The following is a 15293-nucleotide window of genomic DNA, read 5'->3' as shown; positions in this document are numbered from 1 at the left end:
TTACTTCTGTTCACCACGACCACGTTGCCCATCTAGAGACCGTATGACTCCCAAGCAAAAGGGCGACTGGGAAAGTCCTCTTCGGTATTCTTGAGGACCAGGCATCCAGTTATCTTTCCCCAACTCAGATGATAGAATGTTTGATTTAGATAGGTTAAGGACATTTTTGGGGAAGTAGAACAGACCATCAAATACCATAATGTGACATAAACCTAGAGTCACATGACAAAGAATTACAGCAGTCACTTGCTGTTTGGGGCATGCCCCACCATCTCATCGGCTGATCCTTTGCCCTGACTCTGTTTTTCAGTTCCAAATAGTTTCTGTGTGGTTTCTAGGTTTAGCTCGACTCCTATCTTCTTGGTGTTCAGTTATTTTGAAAGGAGGCTATCGTTTTAAGAATGATATTCCAGGGCCGCCTGGGTGGCTCAGTCAGTTAAGTTTGCCTTTGGCTCAGGTCATGATCTCAGGGTCCTGGGCTCACCTGGGCTCACCGGGGGGGCTGCTTCTTCCTCTCCCTCTGCCTCTTTCCTGGCTTGTGCATGCATGCTCACTCACTCTCTCTCTTACTCTCTCAAATAAAATCTTAAAAAAATGATATCCCGTTTGGGGATATATATGCCTGGTCTAATTTGATGGCAGAAGAAAGTCAAGTTAGGGAGGTCTTGTCTGGAATAGCATCCCCCGTGGAGTAAGGTTGAAAAGGGCTGGGCCTCTGGAGCCAAAGCACAAGATGTCAGCTGTGCCATCTAACAAATCCCAGGGGTACAAAGCTCCCCCCATGAAAAAAAAAGTAGGCACCTGGGCTTGCATTATCTGACCATGCTGACTGGGGCTGGCTGAAGGCCTCAGAGGATTATCTGAATTTTCTGCTTCAAACTGACCATGCAGAAATCATTTAAATCGTCATTTGGAAATAACTCTTCTGTTGAAAGTCAAACTTAGTGGAGAAGAGAAGAATGTGGCCTTTCAGGGAGGGTGGCAGGGCTTCCACCCGCTGATAGGCTGAGTCACATTCGTTTCTAGACTCTGGTAAGCAGGGTGCTTTGTGACTGTAGTCTGTTGATCTTGGCAGGGTGAGCTGGATAATCAGAGCTTTAACAGACTTCCTTCTCTGGAGGAAAGAGGGTCTTAGCCACCAAATGCACAGTGCTGGAGAAACTCAAATCACTGCAAATTAGAGTGTTTGTGTCCTCGGAAGACAGGAATAGCAATTAATGTGGAGATCTCTTGACAGTGCGTAAAAGAGCTCGTACCTGGGACTTGGTGACAAAATCTAAATTACAGTGATTAAGTTCCACTGCGTATTTCTGGCTGGGCTGTGTTCCTACCCCTCTGTCCTCGAGTCTCCCTGTTGATGATTGTGCAGGTTTTTTGTGGCACCCCAGGAGAACTGCATTAATGTAAGTTGGTAATTACACAGGGTGGTTCTATTCGCATATCATTAGAGAAGCCATACACACTGATAACTTTCTACAATTAAAAAGTCTATTAATGGCCCTGATGTGTCGCTCCCTAGAATATATATGTATTTTCTATGAAGTTTGAAAATTTAGGGAGAGATGTGTATTTATTTTTTTTGCAACGCCTATTTCACTTTCAGGTCTTAAACCACTCCCCCCCCCCCCAAAAAAAAAAGGTTTATGGTGACCACAGGAGAGACAAAGACCATTCCAGTCTTAAAACCCTCTTGCCAGGGGTGACTCAGTCGATTAAGCACCCGACTGTTGGTCTCAGCTCGGGTCTTGATCTCAGGGTCGTGCACTCCATGCCCAGCACAGAGCCTGCTTCAGTAAGTAAGTAAGTAAAAGTAAGTAAGTAAGTAAATAAGTAAATAAATAAATAAGTAAATAAATAAATAAATAACAGATTCTCACCAACTGGGCTCTTCTTTTTCTTAGAGTTCTGGCCTGGGCAGTAGGCAGTGCTGGTTTGTGTGGTGACCAAAGACCCCCTTTGTTAACATATGGTGCTCTCGTCCTGCATAGCCAGTGGCATTGCTGACGTCAGAACTAGATTTAGGAGCACACGTTATAAAGCTGAAAACCCCACCTCATGGTTGCAAATACACATTTCTTCTCTGACGTCCTGACCTGACCTGTTCGGGGGTCCAGGCTTCCACAGCCCACCTTCATTTGCCCTCATTTGCCAGCCGTTCTGCTGCTCCCTCCTGGTGCCATCAGCGCCCAGAGCTCGGCAGCCGAGGGGTACCCCCCCATGTGATGACATCGGTACCGGAGGATTTCTCGCCCACTGTTCATCCTCAGCACCTCTGCATATCGCGTGCCACCGTGAGCAGAGTGGACAGGTGCTCAGGACGTCCTGGTCATCAAATAGGAGTAACTTGTTCCTTCAAGTTCCCACTTTTTGCCTGATGACTCCTCAGGGCCCCCACCAATAATCCATTTCAAAAATCACATAAATCCTCCGCTCCGACTACTGTAGTTCAAAGCTTAGTGTATAGAAGTGTCCGTATTTGCACAGAGCTCTAGTGGTTTTAGGTACAGGTATATGTATGAGAGTCTACGAAAGTACCGGTGCAGCGTGAACATTTAGTAAAGTCCTCTCTATGTAAGATTTGTTTCATCTGCAAAATACAACCGGGGAGGACTTTTTAATAGCTTGTCTGCAAGTATCCGTCAGTATCTGGATGTAAGTTAGTCAGTGTCTGACATTCACTAAAAGGGCTGATTAAAGTCCAAGAAAAATGCCTGCCCACGGTCATCAGTACCGTTCACGTTCATGAATGTGCCCTTGCTGGTTGGCTTAATAAGTTCACTTTTCATGCCAGAAAAGCTGTGTGTTTCTTGAGAGTAGAGGTAAAGGAGGGCTTCTCGGGTTGAGTTTACATTGAGCATTAAGACGGCCGTGGGCTCCCGAGCGCCGGGCTGCGCGCCGCTGTGCGTTAGAGCTGCTGCGCTTACAGTTTGTCCTTTGCCCTCTCCGGCGTCCTGCTATGTGAAAACTATGCCTTCTTTGTTTAGAAATGATTCTGCTGTCTCTATAACAACATTTCCTTCTCACATCTCTCCTGCCTGGAACTCTTTTTAATTGCTTACCATTAGTTGCCTCTCATCTACGCTTTTTTATTAAGGTGAGAATATTCTTTTTCTAAGTTTTATGGGCTAATTCAGAATTTGAACATGCAGCCTCTAAAATGATAAACCCAGAACTTCTCTTCAACGTGTTGTTGGCTCTGCTCGTCTTACGTCCGTGGGTCATTTTCACTGGTCATTTCTTCTTTGTGGTCTGACACACGTGGACATTCAGGATTATATTGTATTTTGCTTTGATATGGCAGAATTCCGGGTGATCTGGTGTGTGTGCCCCATTTCTTTCAGTTCATGGGAGTGGGTGATGATTTTATCCAAAATACAGTGATGTTCCGCTAACCTCAGAGACTGAGAAACAGAACCGCTGTGGTTGAAATTTCAAGTGAGCACTGACAAAATGAGACCTCTGTCAAGCCACAGATGTCCGATTGCTTGATGTGGCACTCGCCGCCCGGAAGTTCTCACTGCTCTGTTTTGTGATGCAGCTAATTCATTCATCCAGTCAATAGGGAAAGCCTAAATTCTCCAAATGCCGTTAAATCATAAGGCCAAAAGGAACTCCGAAGGAACAGAGTTTATCCCTTGTCCTATTGAAACCATCCTACCAGGATGAGAACCTGTCCACCTGCCTCAAAAGCAGGGAGAGGGGAGATAATCCCAAAAAGAGAGAGTCCACATCCTCTCTGAGCAATTCCGGTGCTTATCATGTCGTCTCCCTCTTCAAAACTTCATCCTGTGTCTACCTATCTGCAGTTCCTCCCGCTGCAGCTTACATGCACAATTAAGAGAGAATAAATGGTTTTTTTGAGCTGAGTTTCTTCTACACATTAAGGAGATTTTTGAAGGCTAAGATTATAAAATTTACGGATACCAACAAGAAGCCATTTGCAACAAAATATATATATATTTCTAACCGCCCTCCTCCACCTCCAGGCAAGTCGAGAGAGAAATAGAAGGAAAGTACATTTGCGTGCTGAGATCGAGGTGTGCAAGGCCAGTCCTCCCACGGACCAGCCCTAGGGCCAGTCGGGGCATTTCACCACGCGTGTCCCTTATCTGTGATCAAATAACACCCGGCCTGCTTACAAAATGGTTGTTTTTATATGTTGGTGAGAATAAGAAAAGGTTATCCAGTGTATTGCAAACTGTCAATGTTCTTTTGAGACGAAAGGTTTTGGCATTTCCTTTTTCAAGTTCTCCCATCACCCGCCTTAATGAGGTTTATCTCGCTCCTTTTCCTTCAGCAAACCCGTATCTCCCACAGGTCCTATAATTGTCCTTTATGCGTCTCATTCTACAATTACATTTTTGCTGCTTAAGTTTCCTACTTTGTTTTCTTTGTCTTTTTTAGATGCCAGACCTGAACGTGACATTCTTCTCAGCGGTGCTTTAAAAAAAATGTTAATATTCGTGGTTCTCTCGTTAGCTCCCTCCTAAGTAGCTCTGCGTCGCAGACTCGTTAGCTCGCCGTCCACCATGACCCCTAAAGCCCCTCCTACTGTGTATCCCTGGCCACCCATTTCCCTACGCTTTCTATGTTAGTGCGCCCTTGGACTTACTAAACACCTCACGTTATTTGTTTTTAAGTTACAGTCTAGTTAACGTACAGGGCAGTGTCGGCTTCAGGAGTAGAAATCGGTAATTCATCCCTTACACACAGCACCCAGTGCGCGCCATAGAAATAGCCCATGTTCTAGACGGACAGTTTTCTTTACCACAGTTCCTGGGACATCCCCTCCGCCAGCTTCATCATTCCCATTTCATTTTTCCGCGGTCCTTTAGAATTCGTGTCTCCTGAAGCCCTCCTAAACTCTGGAGCCCAGTATTGGCCGAATTGGCTAGTGTTGCACACAGTGGGGGCAGTCCTCCTCCTTAATCATGTCCCCCACATTATCTGTCACCCAGAGGCTGGCTTATTTGTTATTTGTACAAGTAATCACAGGAAACCCGATCCCCTCCCCTTGGTGCTAGGCCAGCATTCACAGCCTTCGTGCGGATTTTGTCATAGCCATTAGACAGGTGACTAATTGCTGGTCTCCCCCTCCTGAAAATATCATCCTTAGCAGACCCAGCCTGTCTCAGATCTGTCGCTCTGTGTCACGCCAGGATGGCAGACGACTCCGAGTGTTTCCTTCAGCAGCACGGAGAGTGTGGCAGACGTGTCCCGCGGGAGGCGGTGGTCTCGGTGACAGTGCAGCAGCACAGGAAGGCTCCCCAGGCCCTCAGAGCTCTGGCACTTGGGCCTCTGTCTCCTGACAGTCCGGCTCCGTGCTTCGTCCTTTTGCAAGGTCGACAAGCAGATGGAGCCCCTCCTTGGTGACGCGGTAGCTGCCGTGACTGGCAGATTGGTCATCCATCCTCTCCTAGCGTTTTACCACAGCTGGGATGTCGGAGAACCAGGTCGCGGTGCACCGGGTTCACGGTCTCACTGGGCTGAGACGAGAAGTCCGGACACGCTGCCCCACATGTCCAGTTACCCTGCGGCCTCATTTCTTTTTGTGGGAGGTAGTGTGTGCGCGGAGATCTCTTCCTTTTCAAGGTTCATGTCCTGGAAGGAGCGAACAAATCAAAGCGTGGGCCGTTTTTAGGAAAGGGGAAACGCCCTGTGGCTTGTATAACAAGTAAAGCTGGTGGCCCCTCATGGGGAGTCCGGGCGCCCTCTGACCAGATGGCTCAGTCTGGGTGTACTCGGAGTTAAAGTCACCTCTGACACAATGAGAAAAGTCGTGGGTCTTGTATTTGCCGTGTCCTAACGTACCGATTGCTGTTCTCTTTTCGTTTGTATTACTTGCTCATTTCCTTCTTGCACAACTCCCATGGAGAGAGCTGATTTGCCCGGGGTACAACCGAATTGCCATGTATTGAATTCACATGAAATCTCCAGGATTCCTAGGGCTCTTGAAGATCTGACGTAAGCCAAGGAATCTTCATTTATGTCAGTCCCTGCAGGTGGCTACAGTCCATGGCTGGGAAACACCGCTCCAGTGGCTTCACCTTTTCACCTTTTTTTTTTTTATTAGATTTTTATTTATTTGAGAGAGAGAGAAGGAGAGCAGGAGCAGGGGAGAGAGGCAAAGGAGAGGGAGAAGTAGACTCCCCATTCAACAGGGAGCCCAGTGCAAGGCTCGATCCCAGGACCCCGGGATCATGACCTGAGCCAAAGGCAGACACTTAACCACTTAACCAACTGAGCCACCCAGGTGCCCTGTGGCTTCACCTGCTTGATCTCGACAATAAGAAGTGGGATTTTGATGAAGTCATAACAGTATGAATAATTCAACTGACTCGAGCAGTTCTCAGTCGGTGTGCACACTTGGGGGAGATTCTGCGAGAATACATAACCCAGGGACCACCCCAGCTCTATCAATTTAAAACCTCCGGGACTGGAGCCCAAGAATGTGTTTTGATACCCTCATGCACGTACTTGGAATTAGAGGCCAGGTGTGCCGATGCTCACCTCGCTTCGTGCTCTGAGTCGTGTACGTTAAAGAAGGAAGAACTGTCAACGACTTATTCATTTGTTTTTGCTTTTACCTTTGTTCCCAGATCTAATCAGTCGTTAAGTAGGGCTGTCTTGATCATAACCATTAGTGAATATGAGTGTGCTGTTGTTTCACACCTGGGAGCTTGTGCCAGCCATCGTGTTCACAGATAAAACCAATAACTGGGGTCTATGGTCTTACTTAAGCAATTATCCTTTTAAGAAAACACTTACAAACAGAGGCAGAATCTGTAGATTTAATTATTTCTTGCAATAAAAATAAAGCAACACCCAGTTTTAAATACAGCCTGAGTAAAACGCACTGTCTTCACACATAACCCTCTCTTACATTTAAAATGAATAGCTAATTTATGTGACAGTTTCTTTCATCAGATATTGAATGCCTACAATGGCCAGCCACTGTGGTAGGCATGGAGAAATATAGCAGTGAAGGAGAAAAAGATCAGCCCTTGTGGGGTTCACATTCAAGTGGGGGAGACAGGCTATCAATAAGGTAAACAAGTTAAATAGCGTGCTCCGTACGTGCTAGAGAGAAACCCTTCGTCCAACGACTGTTTTATTGGGTGTCCGCGGAACTCTGGCATTGTCAGATACACAAATTTCTGCCTGCAAAGAGTTCATAGTCTAGAGCAGAAACGTACTGAATGCCTCCCAGGGAAATGGTACTAATTAAATTCATACAGGAAGCAAAGCGCTCCCAAAACTATCTCATGTCGATATTGCTCTCTCTCCGATGTTTCCAAGCCTTTTCTATAACTTCCCTTTCCACGCAGGCCAGACAGTATGGCTGAAACCAGCATGGCTATTTTGTAAAACATGGAGAAATGATTTATAAATTAATGGACTATGCAATTTACGTTTTATTCTCATGGCTAATTATTTCTATTTTGACCAAACGTTTAGTCTTTGAAAGCCCCAGGGTTCTGAGTGCCCATGCTGTCATATCAAGATGCCCGTTGCTCAGAAATGGAAACGGTGGGCATTTCAAATGCACATCTGGTACGGTGGTTTTCAGGTCATGAGTTAAGGACCATGGCATCGGCTAGGAACAAGTCAGAGTACACATTCCCATGTGTCCGCCTACCTACCCAATCAGAATCTCGGGGGTGGGGCCCTGCAGTCTGTCCTTTAACATAACACATGCTTTAATATGCATCGGTTCCGGTAATTCAAAAACACCTGCATTCGGTGGTGGGTACTAATCAAGGCAGGTAAAGCAAGCACGTGATTACCCAAGACGAAGGTGTGCACGTTAGACCCTGATTTACTGTTTTGCCCTTTGTGGGAATCTGCCTCAGACCATAACCACCGAAGAGGCTGCAGACACCCCCACATCTGTGTTGTGTGTATGAGGTAGGTATAGTCAGGTGGGGAAAGTCTGCAAACCAGAGATAAGCTCCTGTCCCTAAGTAAGCAATAAACAGCCGCAGGCCTGTCACACTGTGGCCAATGGCCGCAGAGGCTACGTCCACTCTTACCACTTAGGAAGCTGCTGTCGATGCCCCCCAAGTTCCTGGATGTTGCCCTGTCTCTGGTCCCTGGTGCCACTCCGGCCGAGCCTGTCTGCCTCTGTCTTTATGTCCTTCCTGCTTCCTTTTCCTTCTGGTTCATCTTCCCACTTTTAGTCTGTTTTTCATAACAGAGACCAACTGTTATTTTGTTCTTATTGATTTAACATATGGCATTCATGGAAGAGTTCTGCATTCCTTTTCTTCATTTGAAAAGTAAACAAATGGGGTATTTGTTATCAAGAGGTAAAAATTAAATGAGATTACATGGCTTTTAAATTTGTGCTGCCCTCTGAGGTCTTGTGAGGGATTGTTTTCCTTTCTCTTCCTGTCTAGCTACAAAAGTCTCTGGCAAAAACAAACAAAAAACTGTTAGAGCGGTTAGAATGTGGCTGGTCATTTTTTTTTATCATACTTTTTCTGAGGTTTGAGCCTGGTACCCCCTCCTTAGTTACAGAAGCGAAGATGTTTCTGTTTGATCTGCGGCAGTAAGGCCCACTTAGTGTGGAGAACTTCGCAGATCACCTCTGTTCCATGCCCTGTTCCAGTCCGTGGCTCTCATGGACTGATAGCGCCTCCTCCTTTCAGGTTATCTGCTTTTGATTTATTTTTGTGGGTGTGTTCTCACTGAAGTGTAACACACTTACAGAGAGAGGTTCCGGTCATACAGTGCATCAGCGGGGATTTTCACAAAGTGCACATACCTGTGTAACCACCACCCCAATCCAGAACTGGAACATAGCCAACGTCCAGACACACCCCCCGCACTTGTCTTCCCCGGTCATTCCCACCTCCTCCCCAAGGTAAACACAATCTTGAATCCTCCATTCACACACGTGTTTTGCCTATTCTTGGCTTGACATAAATGGAATCGTACCACAGGTTTTATCCTGTGTCTGGTGTCTTCAGTCAGCATCGTGTTGGCGAGACTCACCATGGGTAGCAGGTCGCAGGGTTATTTTCATTACTGTGTTATAGTTACACTGAGAGAACACACAGTAGCTCTTGTATCCATTCTGCCGTGGACATTCGGAGTGTCTCCAGTGTGGGACTACCACAGATTCTTGTACGTGTCCATGGGTACACGTGTGTGTGTCCGGGGAGCACATACCTAGGAGTGGGGTTGCCGTGTCCTACGATACGCGTACATTCAGCTTTAGCAGAGAACGCGAACCAGATCGTGACAAGTAACCTTCGCATCGGTAGCGTGTGAGCGTTCTGGTCGCTTCACATCTTTTCTAGCACTTGATGTTATAAGTGTTTTTAATTTTAGCCATTCTGGTGGGTGTGTACTGGTTCTTCTTTTGGCTTCAATTTGCATTTTCCTAACTGATGATGTTAGGCGTGAATGTTTATTAGTCTTTTAGATATTCTTGTTTGTGAAATTCCTTTCCAGACCTTTGCTCATTTTGTCTGTATGGTGGTCTGTCTGGTTGATTTTTAGGAGTTCTGTATTCTGGACAGAAGCCCATTGTTGGGTATATGTTTGACATATATTCTTTGTGTCTTTGGAGGAATAGAAGTTCTTACTTTCAGTGGGGTTCAGTCCTTCCTTTTATAATTCTATTAAAGAACCCTCTGCCTCTATCATAAAGATGTTCTTCATGGTACGGTCCATGAATCTTTAGACCTACATAAATATGCAAGCCAGCTGGAACGGATTTTTAGGGAAGGCTGCGGGTGGGGGCTCAGGACTGACTGTCATCTGTGCGTGTTCTCTCAGCACCACTAAGATTCGGGTGGTCTTTGATTTTTGTTTTGTTCATTCGCTTCTTTTTTTTAATAAGAAGTGTTTTTATTAGAGAATAGTTTCTGGTTGGCAGAAAAGTTACAAAGACGGTGCAGAGAGTTCCCGTGTACCCCCCACCCGTTGTCTGTGGTATATTCATCGTAGCTAATGCGTCATTGTTAAGTCAAGTCCATACTTTGCTCAGATCAGGACCATTGGTTTCTGACAGATGATGTGCTGCTGGCAAAGGCTGAGAGACCACATCCTGGTCACTAAACCTTCAGTGACAAAGTCCCCTGGGGGAAGAGCCCACGTCTCTGGCCTCAGCCGAAACTGGAGAACTCAGCAGGGCTCCCGTGGTGTGGACTCAGGTCCTGTGAGATCCCAGGGAGGGACGTGTGGACATTCTGCCGTCAAAGGGCCTCCAGCGTCGTAGACCACCTGAACTCTCAGCCCCAGTTTTAAAAGTCTTGAGTTTTCATGTGTAATGCGTAGCCTTCTCCTTGAGTCCTGTAGACTTTAGTTTTGTAATCTTGAAGCAAAGTCCAAATTATATCGATGACGAACAGCTTTGTATTTTTATATTTAGTCAGCGTGCTGTGCGTCACATCCCCAGGACTCCTCTTACATGAGGACGTTTGTACCTTTTGACCCTCTTCCCGCCCCCGCCCACCCTGCACCCCCCACTTGTAGCTACACCAATCTGTTCTCTGTATCTGAGAGCTTGGTTTTTTTTTCAGATGGCACATATAAGTGAGATTATATAGTATTTGTCTGACTTATTTCAATTAGCATAATGTCCTCAAGACACATTTATACTGTTGCAAATGGCAGAATTTCCTTCTTTTTTAGGGCTGTATAATATTTCACTGTGTATGTATACCACGTTTTTTTAGTCCATTCATCTATCAGTGGGCACTTAGGTTGTTTCCATAGCTTGGCTATTGTAAATAATGCTGCAGTGAACATGGGAGTGTAGATACTTTCAAGTTAGTACTTTCACTTTCTCTGTATAAATACACAGAAGTGGAGTTTCTAGATCATATAGTAGTTATGTTTTTAATTGTTTGATGAACCTTCATACTGTTTTGCATAGTGGCTGCACCAAACTACATTCCCACCAACAGTGCACAAGGGGTTCCTTTTCTCCACATCCTTGTTAACCCCTGTTATTTCTTGTCTTTTTGATAACAGCCATTCTTTTGTTGTTGTTAAATGGAGGTTTATTAGAAGTGAAGGTCTCAATAAATATTTGGTTTTGAGTGACATAATAATTACAGTTTTTTAAATTTTTTTAAATTAAAAAACTTTTTTTAATATGTTAATTACCATACAGTGCACTTCATTAGTTTTCGATGTAGTGATAACAGCCATTCGAACAGGTGTGAGTGGTATTTCATTGTGGTTTAGAATTGCTATTCCCACACAATTAGTGAGGTTGGGCATCTTTGCCATGTACCTGTTAGCCATCTGTATGTCTTCTTTGGAAAAATGTTTATTCAGACTGCCCATTTTTTAATCAGATTTTTTTTCTATTGAGTTATATGAGTTCTTCTATATTCTGGATATTGTGCCCTTATCAGATGTATGATTTGCGACTATTTTCTCCTTCACTAGGTCGCATTTTCATTTTATTGAGGGTTTCCTTTGCTGTACAGCCTTTTAATTTGACGTAGTCCCCACTTATTTTTGCTTTTGTTGCCTTTGCTTTTGGTGTCAAATCCAGAAATATTATTGCCAAGATCAATGTCAAGGAGCTTATCCCCTATGATTTCCTCTACGAGTTTTATGATTTCAGGTCTTACATTCAAGTCTTTAATCCATTTTGAGTTGATTTTTTATATGGCGTAGCATAGTGGCCCGTTTTCATTCCATTGAACAGCTCTTCAAGAGAGTCCATCTTAATGCCAGATGCCATGGGGAAGGAGACACCAGTGAGCCCCACTGGCCTCGGATGTGGGTGTTTGGAGAACTGTGTGCTGATCCAGCTTGGACCTGGGGAGCATCGCTAGTTCTGAGGAAGGCAAGGCAGACAGCCATGGAGACAGCCAGACCTTTTATTGCCAGTTCTCCTGCTCCTTGCCTCTTCTAGACCCCCCATAGCAAACTCCGGCGTGCCAGCACGTTTCAAAGCATCCCTGAGGTCTCAGCTGTTTTCACCTCTTCACTTAAAGTGCAGACTAAGCCCCAGTGACCGTGTTTCATTTTTACAGGAGGCATTTAAATTATAGTGAGAAAACAAGAAAGCCTAGCCAGCCAGTCCCATTAATATTTTATGAAGCAGTCATTATTCTTTAACCTGGCCATAACCCTGTCCTGGACGACACTTTGATTGCTGCCGTGTAGACCCTGGGGTGCACACGTCACACTGGGGTCCTTTTGTCTCTCTCCCGCTTCTCCTCAGTACCATGAGCTCCCGACACTCTGCCAGCCCAGTGGTCTTCACCAGTGCCAGAAGCTCCCCGAAAGAAGAGCTCCATCCTGCCACCTCGCAGCTCGCACCTTCCTTCCCCTCCTCCTCCTCCTCCTCCTCTTCGTCCGGCCCCAGGACCTTCTACCCTCGCCAGGGCGCAACCAGCAAGTACCTGATTGGGTGGAAGAAACCCGAAGGAACCATAAACTCCGTGGGATTTATGGACACAAGAAAGTAAGAATTCTTTTGCTTGTCTTGCTGGGTGGTTTGCTTTTAACATGGCAGAGAACAGAAAAGGTTGAGGCACTTTCCTACCACAGAGGAGGCCGGCTGGGGTTTGGTAGGGAGATTTTTTTTTTTCCTCCTAAGTAAAACTTGTCTCAAATTATTTCTCTGCTTTATTCCTTAAATAAGTTGTGTGGCAGAACCTTGCCTGGAGGATCTTAGATCTCGTAGGAGGGAGTGTGTCTGAAGAACAGACTTCAGAGTAATTGACCCTCAGTCCCCTTTGATGATATTAATCCCAGGCTTCCCATGGGATTTTGAACTCAGAAGCCACCAGAGGGAGCATCAGAAAGGGACTACCCTGAATATGAAGAACTTTTTGACAGAGTAGTACAGGGAAAAACCTCTAAATGATTCATTCAGTTACACTGTTTGTGTTTGTACAAAAGTTACATTGGGGGGGGGGCGTCTGGGTGGCTCAGTCGTTAAGCGTCTGCCTTCGGCTCAGGACGTGATCCCAGGGTCCTGGGACGCTGGCTGTCTCTCTCTCTGTCAAATAAATAAATAAAATCTTAAAAAAAAAAAAATTACATTGGGGATTCCTAGCCTGTGGTCTTATTACTAAGTCTTGCTGATTTTGGCTTAGTGAAACTGATAGTTCGCTGTAGAGAAGCAATTTATCCATCAGATTTTTATTTCGTACTTCCAGTTGGTTGTGTGTGTGGTTTTTTTCACAAGCATTTATCTGAGCAGATTGTCCTTTGCTCTCCTTTCATATGTCCCCCCTGACTTACAGCCTCAGGGTCCGTCGTGGCCTTAGGTCCCCCTTGTCTGCTTGGCTTCTGCCATCTCTTCCCTTCCTTTCCAGGCGCCATCAGAGTGACGGCAACGAGATCGCCCACACCAGGCTGCGCGCCTCCACCAGGGACCTCCGGGCGTCCCCCAAGCCAGCCTCCAAGTCCACCATCGAGGAGGACCTCAAGAAACTCATCGACCTGGAAAGCCCAACTCCCGAATCCCAGAAGAACTTTAAGGTACAGGACAGAGCTGGGGGCGCATGGCCGTTAGGGAGGCCAGACGGGCCGGGGCTGCTCGCTGCAGTGGGACCTGCCAGGAGGTGTCGGCTCCTGGCTCCTGCGCTCACCCGCTCTGCCCTAAAATTAGCTCACAATGTTCTCCCCACGTTCTCTTCCCGCTGCCACACCTCTTAGTCCGGCTTTGTATCTACCTGGCCCCACCACCCTTCCTTATCTTCTTTAGCGTACCCCACTCCCCGTGCACAACCACGCTCTTTCACAGACATGAGCTCAGATGACCGTGCTTCTGAGAACTTTGCAGAGCACCTGTGGCTCCCTCGTCAGACAGAAAGTTTTCTGTAAATGCTTTACTGCCTTCTGTCCAGAGGGTCCCTCCCCCCACAAGTAGCTCCCAGTTCACGTCCTGCCCTGCGTGCCCCACCTCCACCCCCGGCCAGGCAGGCCTACTGCCGGAGCGTCACATGCTGCTCGGTCACTCAGAGAAGCAGCCTGTGCACACCCACTCTCTTCACCCCGTGACCCTCCAAAAGCCATCTCTTCAGCCCAGCAAACTAGGTCTAGACTCTCTTTACTTCTCAAAACCTTCTCTCTGCTTCCCTCGAAGAATTCCAGACTAGAAATGTCTTCTCTAAATCCAGCCTCCCTCCCCATCAGGTCCCGAGTGCGTGCTCAGGGTTTGTGTTTGTGTGTCAGTGGCCAGACCTCTGCACGACCACATAGAAGGGTTTGTGGCCTGCCTCAGCTCAGAGGACCCCTGAAGCCTATTTGAGGCGCTCTGCTTTCTTGTCCTCGGAAGTGTGCGATCTTGCCCTCCCAGGGCTCGGAGCTGGCGTTTGTTGAGTGGGGCCCAAAGGTATTACACTCTGAGCATGAGGCATTTCTCTGTGCGGTGTGTTGTGCAGCCCCAGAAGGAGGGAATCCACCCCCAGGAAGGTCAGCACAGCAAACGTGGACGTGTTCTGTTGTCCAGGTCCTTAGTTGAATAGCTGGTAGTCTGTTCGGAGTGACTAGAGAGTGTAATTTAAGAAGAACTCTGACAATTGATTGAAAAGGTAAGCTAAAGTATTTCCCTAACCACTTGCTGTCCTCAAACTGGGATCAGAGTGCAGGGGGCATGCCCAGCGGGATGGGCTGTGTGGCCTTGTCCATTCCCATTCAGGCTTCTCATCACCACTCGGGGGGAGGGGTGCGTGCCTTCCTCAAGATAGGTCAGGTGTACCCCCCTAAACTGAAAAATCAGCATTTACAGAAATTAAATGTACTCTAAAGGCCATTCTGGCATTGTGCTGAGAAAAAAGATTTATTAACATAAACATTAACATCATAAATCATTTTAAAGACTTGCCATTCTTGATTTCTGTAATTTCTGTTTTATAAGCCAGCACTTAACAGTTCTGACTCATCCCGCAGGGTACAAACGGTTTCCTTAGCAACCTCGGAAAAGATAGTGCTTGAAACTTCTTTATCCGTCAGAACCCAAAGAGGTGTATTAAAATGTTTAAGTACCAGTTTCAAAATAAAAATTTTTTCAGATTTTTCCTTTGAGATTAGAGGAAAATAAAACCTGCCCTGAAAGGAATCTTTCGTCCAATTCTCAATTTAACATTTTTGGAAAGGGGCAAACTCAGAGCTTTCATTCTTTTGATTTACTCATGCAGTGGAAATAATTGAAAGCAAATGTCTGTTTCACCCTTACTCCTGTTCTGGGCTTTTATTTGCAAAATGAATTATTTTAACATTCCTTATTGAAACAGGGGTGCACTTTCTTTATGTCATGACAGCATTACCGTGAGACCCTTGCAGAGAAAGCCCTCCACTGGCTACTC

The 15293-nt window shown here is 46.1% G+C and overlaps 1 protein-coding gene across 11 annotated transcripts in view; it reads left to right on the top strand.

Moving 5' to 3' along the window:
• SIPA1L1 (signal induced proliferation associated 1 like 1) overlaps positions 1–15293 on the top strand; it is a 371790-nt gene that overhangs the window by 336328 nt on the left and 20169 nt on the right. For all 11 annotated transcript variants that reach the window (XR_005837672.1, XR_005837671.1, XR_005837673.1 and 8 more), the window contains 2 exons: positions 12197–12439; positions 13299–13464. Coding sequence is in view for 8 of the 11 variants with exons in the window: in XM_040641706.1 (XP_040497640.1) it covers positions 12197–12439; positions 13299–13464 (409 nt within the window). In the remaining 3 variants the exon portion in view is untranslated. The remainder of the gene's footprint in view (positions 1–12196; positions 12440–13298; positions 13465–15293) is intronic.

The sequence above is a fragment of the Ursus maritimus genome, unplaced genomic scaffold (genome assembly GCF_017311325.1).
Source record: "Ursus maritimus isolate PB19 unplaced genomic scaffold, ASM1731132v1 scaffold_25, whole genome shotgun sequence".
Lineage (NCBI taxonomy): Eukaryota > Metazoa > Chordata > Mammalia > Carnivora > Ursidae > Ursus > Ursus maritimus.
Note: the sequence above shows the minus strand (reverse complement) of the source record. Positions and strands in the feature narration are given on the sequence as shown.